This window comes from Pteronotus mesoamericanus, unplaced genomic scaffold (genome assembly GCF_021234165.1).
Source record: "Pteronotus mesoamericanus isolate MK-2021 breed Mesoamerican mustached bat unplaced genomic scaffold, CSHL_Meso_final contig_25, whole genome shotgun sequence".
In the NCBI taxonomy this organism is placed as follows: domain Eukaryota; kingdom Metazoa; phylum Chordata; class Mammalia; order Chiroptera; family Mormoopidae; genus Pteronotus; species Pteronotus mesoamericanus.
This window is the reverse complement of record NW_026555105.1, coordinates 36,251,037-36,266,762: the sequence shown is the minus strand read 5'-3', so window position 1 is coordinate 36,266,762 and position 15,726 is coordinate 36,251,037. Positions and strand designations below refer to the sequence as shown.

The 15,726-nt window shown below is 40.9% G+C and overlaps 1 protein-coding gene across 1 annotated transcript in view; it reads right to left on the bottom strand.

Annotated features, from left to right (window-relative positions):
• The window catches only part of PCSK2 (proprotein convertase subtilisin/kexin type 2), a 360,494-nt gene that overhangs the window by 9,390 nt on the left and 335,378 nt on the right, over positions 1–15,726 (bottom strand). The window contains exon 11 of the mRNA XM_054574083.1: positions 7,979–8,206. Coding sequence (XP_054430058.1) covers positions 7,979–8,206 — 228 coding nt within the window. The remainder of the gene's footprint in view (positions 1–7,978; positions 8,207–15,726) is intronic.

Here is a 15,726-nt window from a genome sequence, read left to right as displayed (position 1 = left end):
ATTTCTGCTTCTACATGTACTGCTCAGGAGACTTTGGGCAAGTTATCAAATACTTGAAGTCTCACTGTCACTGCAGGTGGGTTTTGTGAGGTTAAATAAGACCATTTATGAAAACACTGAGCATGGTGCCTGACACATGAGGCTAGTTCCTGTTTCCTGGCCCTTTGCTTATATCAACGTCTTTCCTTGATGTGGCTTTTATATTGGAGCATAACATGGTGAATATTTTAAAATATATATCTTGTAGAGCACACCTAAAAAAAGATGCTGGTCATACACCTGGCTCAGAGCCAAGCCTTAGTTCTGCATTGCTCTTGGATGGAGCCCAGGCCACGATGAACCTGGACTTACCCTGCCGCTCCTTGATAAAGATGACTGTCTCCTGAGAAACTTGGAAAAAAAAAAGTTAAACAGTTTCATGGAGTGCTGCCGTATGTGCTCTGCATGGATGCTGATGCTGAATAATGCATGAAGCATCCATTGGCCATGGAGATCCAGTGACAATGATGCAGATGGCAATCCCAGTACCATCTCTGGGGAAATTATTCAGTTTGGTGAAGAGCAGGTATTAGGCCAGCTTTGGAGGGCAGAGTATGGATAATCACTACTTGAATCTCTCAAAGAAGATGCTGTGTACTCAGAACCTGTTATATCAGACACGTAACAGGTAGGCTGATAAATCAGGCAGAAATCTGTGAAGGGTGGCCTAAAGGTCTAATTATGGGCAAGACATCTGAACTGTCTGAGCTAATTTTCCTTACCTGTACAATGTGGATATTACTTCCTACCTTGAAGAGCTGCTGTGAAGATAAAATATATATACACTAATATGCATTGTTTATTTACAAATGTCTAGACCAGCACTGGCCACTAGAACTTTCTGCAATGATGGAAATGTTCTAGATCTGTCCTGTTCAGTGCAGTAGCCACATGTGACTGTCAAGCACTTGATATGTGACTAGTGTGAGGAAGAACTGGAGAGCATTATGCTAAGTGAAATAAGCCAGGGGGCGAAAGACAAATACCATATGGTCTCACCTATAAGCGGAACCTAACCAACAATAGAAAGATGCAAGGAAAATAAGACCAGCAACACTGAAAGGAAAAGAAATCAACAGAGACAAGAGGGAAGGAGGGAGGGGGGCGGGGAAAAGGAAGGGAAGGGGAAAGTCAAGGAACATATAGCAAGGACTCATGGACAAAACCAAAGGGGAAGAGCTGAGGGAGGGAAGGAGGGAAGGGGCAAGGGAAAGTGGTAGGGGGGAGGCAGAGACAAATGTATTTGAAAAAATAAATTAAAATAAAATTAAAAAAAAGAAAATGTATTTTTAATTTAATTTTAGTCATTAATTTATATTCATTTAATTTTGTTAAATAGCCTCATGTGGCTAGATGCTTCTGTATTGAATAGCACGCATCTAAATTGTTTGTGTACACCTACTTTACACTTGGTAACAGCACCACCACCCAGAAGGTGCCTGAACCTTCTGTTTTTGCTGTGCTCAAGGGGCCTAGGAAAAGCAGCTGGGGAAATGGTGGATCCTGTTATATCGGTTTTCTGGCTACCTTGCTAGAGGCTTCTGGAATGTCTAGAATCTTAGGTGTGAGTGAAATGCCACATTCTGCCACTGAGTTTCTACACAGACAAGTAGACAGGTCCAGAGCAGAGGCTTTCCTTCTAGAGCGGTGTCTCAGGGGCTCTGGAACTTTCCGAGAAGCACAGTGGAGGTAACAAAGTTTGGTGGGAGGAACCCACAGCAGAAAGAGAGACCTTGGCTCTGAGTCCTGAGTTGGGTTTAAGCCCTTTTCTTATTTTGCAGGCCAGGGCACCTGAAAAATTCAAGAAGGAAATTCTCAATCTAACAAATAGAATGTTACCCTGAGTAATTGCCATTCTAGGTGTTATAAAGCATCACTAATCATTGTCAAATGCAAAATCACTATTATCACAAGGATTCAAAGCACAAGCTGGATTTTAAAAACTCATTTTTTGCCCCCATTTGTATCCAGAGCACTTATGGACTGGAGTTCACAGAGTGATAGTCCCTTTACAAGTCAATTTGTGAAAATTTTGACAGAAAAATGACATTGGTTTTCTGGGGAAAATCTAAAAATAGTTTTCTTGGCTAAGAATTTGAGAAGAGATGGCCACTTTAGCTAGAAATCAAATCCACAGCCTACCATTCAATGGAGTTTCTGTAAATGCCCAAGGTCCCTTGCACAAGAGAGAAGTTATTCCAGGCTGAGATGATCTCATATGATCAAAGAAGAGAATAGGAATTAGACCAAGCCTGAGACAACCATCAGGCACATCATGGCTAAGGGTGTTTCACCAGACCACAGGGCCTCAGCCAGATTTCCTCCACAGCTTCTCTCAGCTTTGGCTGCTGGTTTGGCTCTCAGCTGTCCCCTTCTCTGCAGAATTGCCCTCAGGCAATGGTAGTGACCATGATTGTCAGATCACATGCTCTACTAGCCTTGGTTGATGCCTGGCAGAGATGGGGATATATAACCTAGTGGCCTGGCCTCAAAGTGGGGGCAGCTGTGTGGTGCTGTTGATGCTCTGTTCACTGCCTGTGGCTGGTCCAGTGCAGATGTGCATAGCCCGTGTTATTTTTTTCCTTTTATTTAGTTGAACACCCTTCGCTGACTCTCCTGATAAAGACTCTTTAGAAAATTGCTTTTCAAATTGACTGTTTCTCTGGGAAGACTAATGCTGAGGAAACCCATAAACCTGATAGTCACCACTCACCCCACTCAGAGGCTGTTTTCATGCACATCACAGAAAGTGGCGGTTGCCTAGGCAGTAGTGCAATTCATGGTGATAAGGACCTCCTCTGACAGTGAGACAGCCAGCCTGGGCATTGCCTTCCAGACCTCCTTGTCCAGCCTCTGAGTTCTCTACCAAAAACATCTGCCATAGACCTAGCTCACTTTCACCTGAGAACAAAGTCAGGTGTGGAGTGGATGAGTGAGCAGAGGGCACTGAGGAATGCAGAGCCCCTCCAACAAGGCTGTGCCACAGATTTCCCTGGCAGGTCCACTGGCCCTATTGCCACCATTTAGATATCTTCTTTGGACCCAGGTGATGCAGGCTGAATAGCCATTTATTCATTCATTTAAAAATATTTATCTGTGTCTACTAAGTGCCAGGTGCTGTTCTACGCTCTGAGGATGCGCCACTAAACCCCACAGAGCAGGTCCCTGGCCTTCTGGAGGGTCCAAATGAGTTAGTGCTGGAATCCTCTCTGACTTCCTTTCAATTAAAATACTGCTGCTGATACTGGACAGACTTTCAAACTAGTTGTAAGCTGTTGGGATGTTCACATCTCTTAACAGGAGTCACTTTCCTTAACTGTAAAATGATAGACATGGGCAAAATATTTCCAGCATTGCTTCTGGCTCCAAACTCAATGTTTATGTGGATTGTTACAGAATGTTAAGCATACACAGAGATGGGGAGATAAACTGTCATTCATCTCAGTGTAGGTCCTTCATTTTCCTCCCCCCATTCCTCACTTAGAAATGCACAGGGCTCGAAGATCAGTAGAGATCCATCTTTCTTGTCCAGTGCAGCCTCAGAAAATAAGGTCTGATATCAACATGTACCTCAATTAAGAGGCCTCAGTGCATTCAGGCTGACCGTTCCCCTAAACACTGCAGCTAAGCCGCTTTCCTTGTTGTGAGTGTAGCTGATGTGCTACTAACTATAGACTCGGCTCCAGTGGCACTGCCTACTGGCAATGTTTTTGCCCCTTGCTGCTGGCGGAGCTTCCATGAAAGCACAAACACTGGAAGTCTTTCCTCCTGGGCAAGTCCTGCTTCGTAAATCTTTCCCTCTTTGTGATAAGGGAGAAGTTCCAGGTCCCAGGGCTTTTTGTATTGGATAAACAGTAGAGTTGTTCATTCTGTGAACTATAACCATTTACTTTATCTTGCTGAGCCACCATTTTCTCACCTGTAAAAGGAGACTAATGATCCTAACTTTTTGCCTTCTGTGATTAAAATGCATGGAGGGAGAAAAGTGCTAGCTTGGTAACTGAGGGCAGCTCTTGGTAGGGGCAGCTCTGTGCCTGCATTCTCTCAGGGTTGCCCTCAGACAGAGAGTCTGGCCTCTGGAGTGTCCTGCTGTCCATGTGTGGGGAGTGAGCAGTGGGCCTGAGTCAGAGGGGCACCAGGGGAGCATGGGCTGTGAAAAAGACTGGCTCAGCTTCCTCACAGGCTGAACTTCCTGCACACCCCTTCAGAGTTTATATTATTAAATTTACACTTCCCATTCTTCTTGTGCTATCTAGCATTTCTCTATTACCATGTAATCACCTGATGTGCCTTAGAGCCAAGCTGTCTGAGATGGTGGCCACTAGCCTCGTGTGACTATTTAAATTTAAATGAACTACTAATAAAATTAAATCATATGGAAACTTTACTTCCCCTTTACACTAACTACATTTCTAGCCCTTCATAGCTACAAGTTATTGTATGGGACACTCAGATATAGGACATTTCCACCACTGCAGCAAGTTTCTCAGTCCTTCCAAATCACTCAGAAAATTATTCTGAACTCTAAAAAAGGAAGCACAGTTGACAATGCCCACTTAATGTTTACATTGGGTAAAGTTAGTTATGACGAATAAGATTTACCCTTCAATTCTCCACTTCAATGATGGTTCCCAGTCCTGTCTCTGTTTTGTCACTCTGTTCGTAGACCCAGCAGTGACAGGGTCTCTGGAACAGCAGTTATGGTGTTTAGGAAGGGGTGCCCACCCACTAGGTGAGTGTTTCAGAGTCCTGGTAGTGGAGGGTAGTAAAAAAATCTCCCCAGGTCCTTCTGATTTCTCTGAACCTTACCTTCTCTACTGGAAAATCACTGAGAAACACTGAGACCCATCACAGGGTGGAGTTCTAGAATCAGATGGTCTGGGTTCAAATCCCAGTTTGGCTGTTCAGTAGCTGGGTGACCTTTGGTATGCCCTTAACCTTTGTGAGCCTCTTCTCATCTCTAATGACACTCCTGAGCCAATGCAGGGCTGCTCTAATACAGGGCCTGAATGCACAGTAGAAGCTCACTAAGGTCAATGTCTTATGCACCAAAAAACGCCTGAGGTTTGTATTCAAATGGGTTTTGTTTCAAGACCTGGTCTGCCCGTTCACAGCCTTGAACACATCTCTTATGCTTTATGCATCAGCTCAGCTTCCTCACCAGTAAGAAGTAATAATAATAGCAAATACCTCTGGGGCTTATAAGGATTAAATAAAACAGTATATGCCAGGCACATAGTGGTACGTTCTCCTGAGACACAACATGGGACCAGGTTGTTGTTAATGCTGCAAAATATTCACACCCTGATTGTGCAATGTGTACAACAGGATGTCTATGAAGCTTATGTGATTGCAAAGGGCATGGCACATAGTAGGTGCCAATAAATTTTCCTTCCTTCACTTACACTGCAGCCTCTGTGAAACTGACTTGAGTCAACCAACCTGCTGGGGCCACATAGAAGCCTGTCTTCAAGTGGAGTGGTATGAAGACAAACAGAAATGATCTATGTACACAGCAGCTTTGATAGAAACTCTGCAGAACTCTGATGTATTTTATATATATTACGTAGGGCTTGTGATGCTCTGTTTTTAAAAATTCAGGGCTTGGCCTGAAGCTTTGCTTTCCCACATAGTGCTGTTGAGATTATGGACTAGTCCCTAGAAAATTAGACAAAGTTCTGTAACAATCCACTGGGTCCCACTTTGTCAGAGCTCAGTGAATGAACAGTGAAGACACTGACCTATGGGAGGATGCTGTCAGTTAAAAGGATACACAATTTTGAATCCATGTAATTATTAGGCAAATACACATCCAAAATTTGTAAGATTATTATCTTACTTTTTTCTACAGTTATGAACTAAGAGTGTCTAAAGTCATGAATAAGAGGGAAAAGCAAAATTACATTTACTGAGTGCTTACTGGGTGGCAGTTCTATGCTGACTGTCTCACTATAGTCTCCCAGCAGGTGATGACAGAGATATTAGCTCTGTTTTACTGGTGAAGAAAGAGAGAAGGGGTCCTTTTTTGGGGGCCCATAAGAGCAGAATTCAAGAGGTATACCAATTTACATAGAAAAAACCCTACGTCTTAATTTTCACTAATTTTTACTGGAAATAGCTTCTTTGATTATGAAGGCAGGCCCATGACAGAGTGGTATTTGCACTTCCTCAGTTTGTCACCAAAGATCCTAGAGATTTTTATAACCTATTGTAGTCTTTGTAGTTATCTTGAAGTAACATTTCAGTTATTATCACTACTCTAAAATTATCATGGCCATTAGACTTGGTACTAGGAGTGGTATAACACATTTTTACTTAATGTGTTAATTAAACAAAGGGCATATTTTACTTTATCACAAGTTTGTTTAAAAAATTTATAACTGGTTTCAATATATTTGGCTTTCTTTGTAATCTCATGTATTTCATCTAAAACATTTAAAAACAGTGTACTGAGATGTGGTCCATAGATTTCACCATACTGCCAAAGGGGGTCAGAGCACAAATGTTGAGAATTGCTAAAGTAGAGGTTCAGAGAAGTCCAAGTATTGTCTAACCTGGTGAAATTAAGATTTGAATCCAGGTCTAAATAACTACTAGAGAAGCTGCAAGTCCTTTTCCAGGACCAAAGGGGAATGGAGTGGAGGACATACTATTAGAGGGCTCTGACTCTGGCCAAGTTCAGATGATCAACAGGAGTAAGGCCAGGGCAAAGGATGGTTTGAGGTGGATTTTATCACCCTTAAAATGACATAGGTACTGGAGGTGTATCCTTGCAATGGAATATGACATAGCAATGGGAATAAGTGGGCTATTACTACACATAATAACTTGGATTGTTCTCACAAACATAATGTTAAGTCAAAGAAACCATGTAATTTAATTAGATAAAGCCTAAGAACTGTAAAGCTAACCTATGGGGACAGAAATGAAAACAATGGCTGTCTATGGAATGTCGGGAATAACTGGAAGGAGGCATAAGGAATTTTTCTGGGGTGATGGAATGTTCCAGTTCTTGATTGGACAGTGGTTACTCAGGTTTATATATTTATCAAAACTCAAATAATACACTTAAGTTCTATGCATTTCATTGTATGTACATAATACCTTAATTAGAAATAACAATGATAAAAACTGCTATTTCTATTGTACTTATGGACAAATGAGGAAAGAATTTAAATAAAGAGAGACCCTATTGTCCAATCCTCTTGCCATGATGGGAAGTTGGAAGGGAAGAAGTACATGTGACCAGTCCAGTAGTTTCTGTATGGGAAACTTCTCACTTAAATCCCTTCCAATGTCTATCCATATCACTTAGAATGAAATGAAGTCCTTGCATTGTCCCACAAGTAGAAGTAATAAATTAATAGTGTTATAGTCACACAAAGGAGCACTATTCAACAATGAGAATAAATGAACTACAAGTACATACTAAATATATTTAAATCTTACCGCATAATTCTGATCAAAACAATCTAGATACAAAGGAAAACACACATATGATTCCATTTATATTAAGTATAAAATAGGAAAAATAATCTTTAGAATTAGAAGAATAGTGGTTACCCTTGGGGAGATCATGGTTGAAGGGGATACGTGGTTTTCTGGGATATTGATTGTGCCCTGTTTACTGATCTGGGAGCTGGTTATATTGGATGGTTTTTGCAATTAAAAATAATGGCATAAGCCATCAGAACATTGATCACACCTACAAGTAGGCACTCTGAATTACAGAACTGTGTTCTATGTAAATGACACCCCTCCCCTCCCCTCCCTCTCCAAGTTTTGCAATACTATAACTTGGCCTGGAAGCTGTTGTCTCTGAATCAAACCCAGCACATCTCCCTAACACGGAGAAGGAATCTGGTATTGACTCCAATATGACAGCACCATTTCTGGGGCATTTCCACACGCAGCAGGAAGAACCACTGCACCCACTTACTCAGGGTCCTGCACTGAGCCTCCCACACAGTGGAATCTCTCGGGCACAGTTTTCCAGTCTTTAGCCATTTTCACCATGGCGCCTGCATCAAGGACCCCATAACCAAATAGGTGATTAAATTCCAGGCCAACTCCGTTCCGCCGCCACTGATGAACCTCATCATGAAGCTGGTTTCGTTTCGAGGTGAGCACAGTCAGATGCTGCATGTCTCTCCAGGTTAGATCCAGGCTGCAGAACAGAGGCAGAGAGAGTTGGAGAACAAAGGCGAAGGGGAGGGTGAGGGAGGGAGAGACACAATGACTACAGTAGGGCAAAACCCCCTTGTGAGATTTGGAACATCTATGAATCCCTAAGGGAGAATTTCCATGCTATTTAGAACAATGATATATATATGATATAAATGTAAATATATATATATATTTACATTTATATCATATATAAATTTATATGTCATATATATCAATTTCAAAAACTTGCATTTTTTACTGAAATTTATTTCAAATATTTTAACACACACACTGGAATGGCTAAAATGAAAAGACTGACAATACTAAGTATTGGCAAAGATGTGGAGTAACTGGAGCTCATGTACTTTGCCAATAGGAGGGTAAATCATTGCAACCACTTTGGAAAACTATTTGGCTGTATCTTCTAATGTTGTCCATATACTTAAGCTAAGGTCCAGAAGTTCCATTCCTAGGTATGTATCCCACAAAAATGTATGTATATCTTCACCAGACACATGTACTAGAATGTTCAAAGGTCCTAACTGTGAAGCCCTCAAATGCCCATCCAGAAGAAAATGAATAAATCAGTTGAGGTGCATTTGTAGAATGGAGAATAACACTATAAAGCAACAAGAATGAATGAGGCATTTTTACTCTGAATAGTATGAATGAATCTCATAAACAGAATGTTGATCTACGGAAGCCAGATACTGAGGAGAATATATTATATTATTCTACTTGTTTAAAGTATAAAAACAGGGAAAACTAATCTATGTTATTAGAGGTCGTGTAAATGGTTAGTGTTGGTGGGGGAGGGGTCACAAGGGTCTTCTGGGTGCTGGCAGTGCTCTGTCTTTTGATCTGGGTGTTTGCTACATGTGTGTGTTCTATTTGTGAAAATAAGGCTGTCACTTATTCAAGGGCAGAGATGATACTGCATATTTTTATCCTCAGTGTCCAGGGTACAAGGCAGCCACTGACACACTGTTCAGTGACTAAAAAGTCTATATGCAAATGCCATTGTTTTTGGAAATTAGTGTCTAATGTTACTCAATGTCTGTGTTTTTCACACTGCAAATCATGACCCATTTGTGGGCTAAGAAATCAACTTATTGCACATGTTACCTACCTGGAATGCACATAAAAATCTTCTGGTGGGAGGCACTTAAAATTCTACTGCTTAGTCCATACCTCAGACCAATTAAATCAGACTTTGCTGGAGTGGGACCCAGATATTGTTAATATTTCCCAGTTTATTCCAATAGATAGCTAAGGTAGAGAACCAGTGATTTAATAGGTGAGGCTAGCATTAAAAAATGAATGACATAGAAAAGAAGAACAGCATACATTTCATGTAATATGAAAACTACTTTTTTCATGGAATTTTGTGTGTGGGGGGGCGTGTGTGTGTTTTGCAATGCAAAATTTATTTCTCACTGAGTGTCATGGTCAAAAAAGTTGAAAAATCAATATTCTCTTCAGAATTCAAAGCACGAGGAACAACATAACTCATTTGATAACATTTTAACACATGAGGTGTTCATTGTTTCGAAGCTTTGAATCAGAACCAAAAATGCTAATGATTCACATGCTTTTAAAATGTAGATCTTTCTACATTTCTAGAAATGTAGATGAAGAAAGTTTCAAGGGAGGTCAATGGTTATTTGAGAAAATTAAGAACATAGTGTGGAATATGATTCCCAGGACTCAAGTAAATTGTGTGAAATTTCTTGACTTTGATTATGACCAAAATTTTGCTCAGTGTTTTTCTGGAATGAGATTCTGAATTAATTAAACCTAAAATGGCTTATAGTTGACAACGGAAGGATTTGATGACTTGGAAGTGAACTGCAGGCTGACTCTCATTTTTGCTAGACTGCCACAAAAATGTGCTATGCTTCCCCACATTTGGAGAAGGACTCTCTCAGATGCTTCTCCATGGACTTATTATCATGGGGTATGAGAGAAAATATGTTAGAACAAGGATCTTTCACTTCTGAAATAAATCAGAGCATGGTTCACATTTCAATGTACCTGAGTTTGTGACACTGTTTGGCCAGCCATTTGCGTCTGTCAGAAAAGTAAAACTGCATCCCTCTTAGTTCCCTCTTCTGAGCAATTTCAGGATTGACAGAATACACTATTGTGTAAAGCAGGTATTTTATCAACCTGCTTTTAGCTTTAATCTTACCATAGCAGCTCAAACATCTTAGGTAATACCTACTAAATGATAAAAAAATTTACAGAGTACCTATAATATAAAGGTCACTGTATTAGAGGACAAGTAATGTGATATCTTCTTACTTGATCTCAAATATTTCATATAATAGTTGGGAAAATGCGACACAGGTATGTAGAAAAGTATAGCACAACAAAATGATTCCATGAACTACTATTTAGTGTCTGCCATGTCCAGGCACTGTCCTAGTTCTGGGCATATTGCAGAAAGGTCCCAGTCTCGGGTGAAAGACACACAATCTATGTTTAAAAAGAGACAAAACCACAATGACATATTAGTTATGTCTGTTAGAATGGTTATTATAAAAAAGACAAAAGATAAGAAATTCTGGCAAAGATGTGGAGAAAAGAAACCCTTTGCCCTGTTGGTAGGAATGCAAATTGATGCAGCCACTATGGAAAACAGCATGGGGAATCCTCAAAAAAAATTAAAGATAGAATTACCACATGATTTGGCAATTATATTTCTGGTAATATATCCAAAGGAAACAAAACATTAACTTGAAAAGATATTTGCACCCCATATTCATAGCTGCATTTTTATAATAGCCAAAACATGGAAACAAACCAAGTGCCCATGAGTGAATAAATGGATAAAGAAGTTTGCCCATTATATATAAAGTAGAATATTATTCAGCCACAAAAATTAAGAAATCCTGCCATTTGTGACAACATAGATGGACCTTGAGCATATTATGCTAAATGATATGTCAGGCAGAGAAAGACAAATACTGTATTATCTCACTTATATGTGAAATCTAAAAAACAACCCCCCCCCAAAAAAAACAAACACAAACCAATAGAAAAAGAGATAAAATTTGTTGTCACCAAAGGTGGGGGAAGGGGGAAGGCATTGGAGGAAGGTGGTCAAATGGTACAAACTTCTAGTTATAAGATAAATAAATATTAGGGATATAATGTACAATATGATCACTATTAGTTAGCAATGCTGTATGATATATAGGAAAATTTTTAACAGAGTAGATCCTAAGAGTTCTTATTACAAGGAAAATTTTTTTCTTTTTCTTTTTGTTATATTTATATGAGATAATGGATGTTAACTAAACATATTGTGTTAATCATTTCACAATATATGTAAGTCAAACCATCATGCTATATACCTTAAACTTATACTGTATAATGCAGTGTGTCAATTGTATCTGGATAAAATAGAAAGAAAAGGGAGAGCTGTCATGAAAGGGGAACTAGGATGCTGAGGGAGCCAACATGGAACCTGTGTTATTCCACCAAGGGAGTCTCAGCTGTGGTCCTCAAACCTCCAGTGTTAGAAGCATATGGGGGTCCTGACAAATATAGATTCCTGGCCTCAACCCCAGCTCTCCTGAATCAGCCTCTTGGAGGTTGTGAGACTGAGACTATGCACTTAAGACAACATGATGATTCTCCTGTGCACAGATGTGTGAGAACATTGGTCTAAGATGGCAATTCTCAAGCAGATGGCTGCATGTGAATCAAACATTAAAAAAGTAATGATGTCAGACAGGACCCAGAGATGTTGATTTCATGGGCTTGTCCAATATACAGCCAAAAGCCTAAGCAAAGCTGGTCCAGGGGAGCGGTTCCTAACTTCCTGGGCAGCACTGGGATGTTTGTTCAAATTCCGGCTTTCCAGTCATGACCCTGGAGATTCTGAGTTGTGGACCTGACCTGGGCTTGGATATCTGTTTTTAACAAGCACATCAGGGCTTCCGATTATCAGGAAATTTGAGAAACTCAAGGATCTCTTAGGAAGTGGCATTGTAAGCCAAGGTCATGGGGATGAGCAACTCACCTCAAGAGTGACTGAGTGAAAAGACAGGGAAGGGGAGGGTTCTAAGGGAGAACAGCTTCTGAAAGGTTACAGAAGGGGGAGAAAGCAAGTATTGTGCAGGTGATTAGCTTAAGAAAACAGGAAGGCGGAAGCCCCAAGTATGACAGGAAGGGAGAATCAGAAATTGTGAGCAGGAAATGATGACAGGGCATTCACCCACATTAGAACACTGGTACTTTATGTCGGTGACAGCCAGTAAAGGCGGAGGGAAATGTGATCTGATCTTTATAAACAATTCCAGGGAGAATGAACTCGAGAAGTGTGGGACTGGAAAGCAGGACCATACTAGTCAGAGAATGCTGCAGGAATCTAGCCACGTATGACCATAAGGAACATAGCTGGGAGCTGTCACAAGGCCATACATGAGTAAGTCCTATGTGAATTATCAATAAAAACTGTTATGTTTGGGCAGCTGGAACATCATGGTTCCAATCATTCACAGGACTCGTGATGTTCTGGAGATAAAGGCAGGCTAGTAGATTGGTCCTGGGCCACTCGGAGTGGACCAACTTGCTCTTGGTTTAGGGCAAGCACCCACAGAGATCAAAGTGGAACCCAGGGCTTCTAATGGAGACAGAGGCTGGTTACATTTTCATTTGGAGTGACCAGGGCTCCAAAGAAAGAGGTCACTCAGGACACTGTGGAGAAAATCTTGGACAGATGTGGCAGAGGTTTTGAGCAAGGAGAGTGTGGGGCTCTTGGAAAAACCAGTCTGAAGCCTAGGGAGAGACAGGCCTCATGTGGCTGAAAGAAGAATCTTGTGCCAGGGAGACTCAGGAAGGGCTGTTTCTTAAATCACCTAAAGCTAGCCCTGGCAAGTGAATTATATGCTTAAGATTGTTCACCTGGATGTAATCAGCAGACCTAGATCTCCTGCAGAGCCCTGCACTCTCCAACATTTATAATTGGTTTACCAACTTCCTGCTAAGAAGAATAAAGTACAAAATGTTGACTTTGTTTTTTTTTTTTTGAGTTCTCTGTGAGGATTGCCCCTAACTGCTGTGTTTCAGAGTTCTTCCATTTATGGTATCAAATTCTCCTGGACCCAATTTTCCTCCTAATGATCAAGGCAGCAAAGGGAATTCAGTAGAGAATGTGCATCTTTAGAGGACTTGCAAACTGAAATGTTTTAAAGAGGCTGCAGTATTGAGGTTGGAGAAATGACTTCTGCTGATATCTGGTAAATTCTAGAAGCCAACAGAATTTTAATCCCTGTAGTTATTGGGTATGATCTTTATCTGAACAGAATAAGGTGTGTGAACCTGAGCAAGTAGCTTCAGTCCTCTTGGCTGTGTTCTCTTTGTGCAGAAGAGATGTTTGGAGTAGTGAAAGATTCATTTGTTTTCTTTCAGCTTTAAAATTCAGTCTGTTTTCTAAACTCTGACAGGATTATAAGGTCTAGATTATTTCTAGTCTGAGAAAAATAATGTATTTGTAAGTCAAGCTGGTGTTTTGTCCACAGTCTCTATTTGTCTAACTACTACAAACTGTGAGAAAAAAAATCCAGTTTACTTGTTGCCCTGGTGTAGCTGTGATATGCAAAACCCCATATTGAAGAAACCCAAAGCCTATGAATCTGTCTAGAGATCCAGTGGCCTTGCTCCATCGCTTTGATTTATTTAAGTTGTCCCTTTGCATGTGTATAGGCCTGGGCAAGTGGCTTTTTGCTTTCCAAAATTCAAGGAGATTTTGAGTCAAGTTCTGTCCTTTTAGTTTTAAAAGGAGACCAGAATCCCCCTCTTGCTTTTGGAGCACTCCTGCTCCCTGCTTTTTGCCAAGCTCAGTGGCAGGCAGTGGGTTCACCTTGTCTGCTCCCAGCTGGAGTGAGCAAAGCTAGGTTCCAGGGCCCAACAAGCTCTGAGACGAAGAGTTCATCTTCAGGAATGCATGTAATCTGTGAGTAAGTTTTGGTCTCTGCACTTAATAGGAACTCTTTGACCAGCATCCATCTCTTGATGTCTTAAAATTTCCACCTGACATTTGTTAAAATAATTGAAGTTTGGCTTCGTCCAAAGAGAGGAGTCACTCCCAGTCTGGGACCTTGTTTGTAAAAGGAGGATGATTATACCTGTTTTGCTTGAAGGCAGAGGGTTGGACTAGATAATCTTTCAAAGTCCCTTCCTATTCTAGGAAGCAATTCTTCCCTCTTTCACAAATCAAAAAATGCATATGTGGAGAGAGACAAGCAGGGCTGCCTGGAGAAGGATGCTCAATGCTCCAGTTGCCTAGCAACAGCTGAGGGGTCTGGGGTGGAGACTCAACACTGCTTCCCCAGGAGTTTGAATCCAACTTCTCACAAATTGCTGGTGCTGCATTTTCACACAAATCCCTACACGGTGGGTATTGGCACTCACATCGAGTATAGGGTGCCTTAAGTCCTCATATTTATTGCTCAAACACAAAGGCAGCCTCTGGCTTGCACTAAGAGAATATTGAGTAGCAGGTGAGCAAGAACTGCAGCTGATACTTACATTCAAGGTGTGCCCAGCCGTAGTGATATGTGGCCTCTCTATGAGATGATGAGAACAGAGGGGGTGGTCTCTTCTTACCTATAGCTTGGAAAGTTTTCCAGTAAAGCCCATTTCTTGGTCTATACTGTGTGATTTTGACTGCCTTGTCTCAATGTTAAAAAGCAAATTCACCTTATAAGTTAAATCTTGAGTGGAAGCCCCCTCTTTGACACATGTTCTGAAATACCTTGTAGATACCCAACTTGGCAATAGTTTTTTTTTTTTTCCATTTAGCTGATTGTATTACTGGAGTAAAATAGCCAAAGGATTATCCAAAGGATAAAGAGAGTTTTTATAATTAAAAAACGTCTACATGCTCCTATTTTGGCACCCGAGTAAGTGGCTGATGTGGGTGGTTAGGTGTTGGGGTTGTGTACTCTCTTAGGGATGTACTTTCCCAAGGGCTATTGCATCAACATTTCTTTTCCCTTCAGGAAGGAAAGGCACTCCCAAAGAGGGAGGAAAAAATAGGCTCAGCTAAAGCTTGCCTAAAAGGACAGGTAATTAAAAAAAGTGTTTCTTTACATCTAAGATTCATGGAGAGATTCTGAGACATGCTGAACCAAGATACCTGATATGTGAGTGATCCTTCCACAACTGTTCTTAAGGGTGGGAGGTGGGATGGGGGAGAACATAATGATTAACCGAGTTTTAAAAAACTTTCACAAAGAGAAAAGCCTCACTTTCAATGTTTGTGAGAGCCAGGTTTTTATTAAAATCATGTATGAGCTGCAGGAGTTCTTCCTCCCTTTGTCTATAGGATCCTCAAGTGGGTCTATTGTAGTTTGTGGGGCATGTGTATGTGTGAGGCTTAAGGTCCATGGTTCATTTAGAAACACCCACCAGAGCTCCTCAACCCTGATTATTCACAGTCTCTTGCAACTATTTTTGCCTCCATGGACACCTGGTCTTGAGTGGAGAGACACACGTTAGTCTACCCTG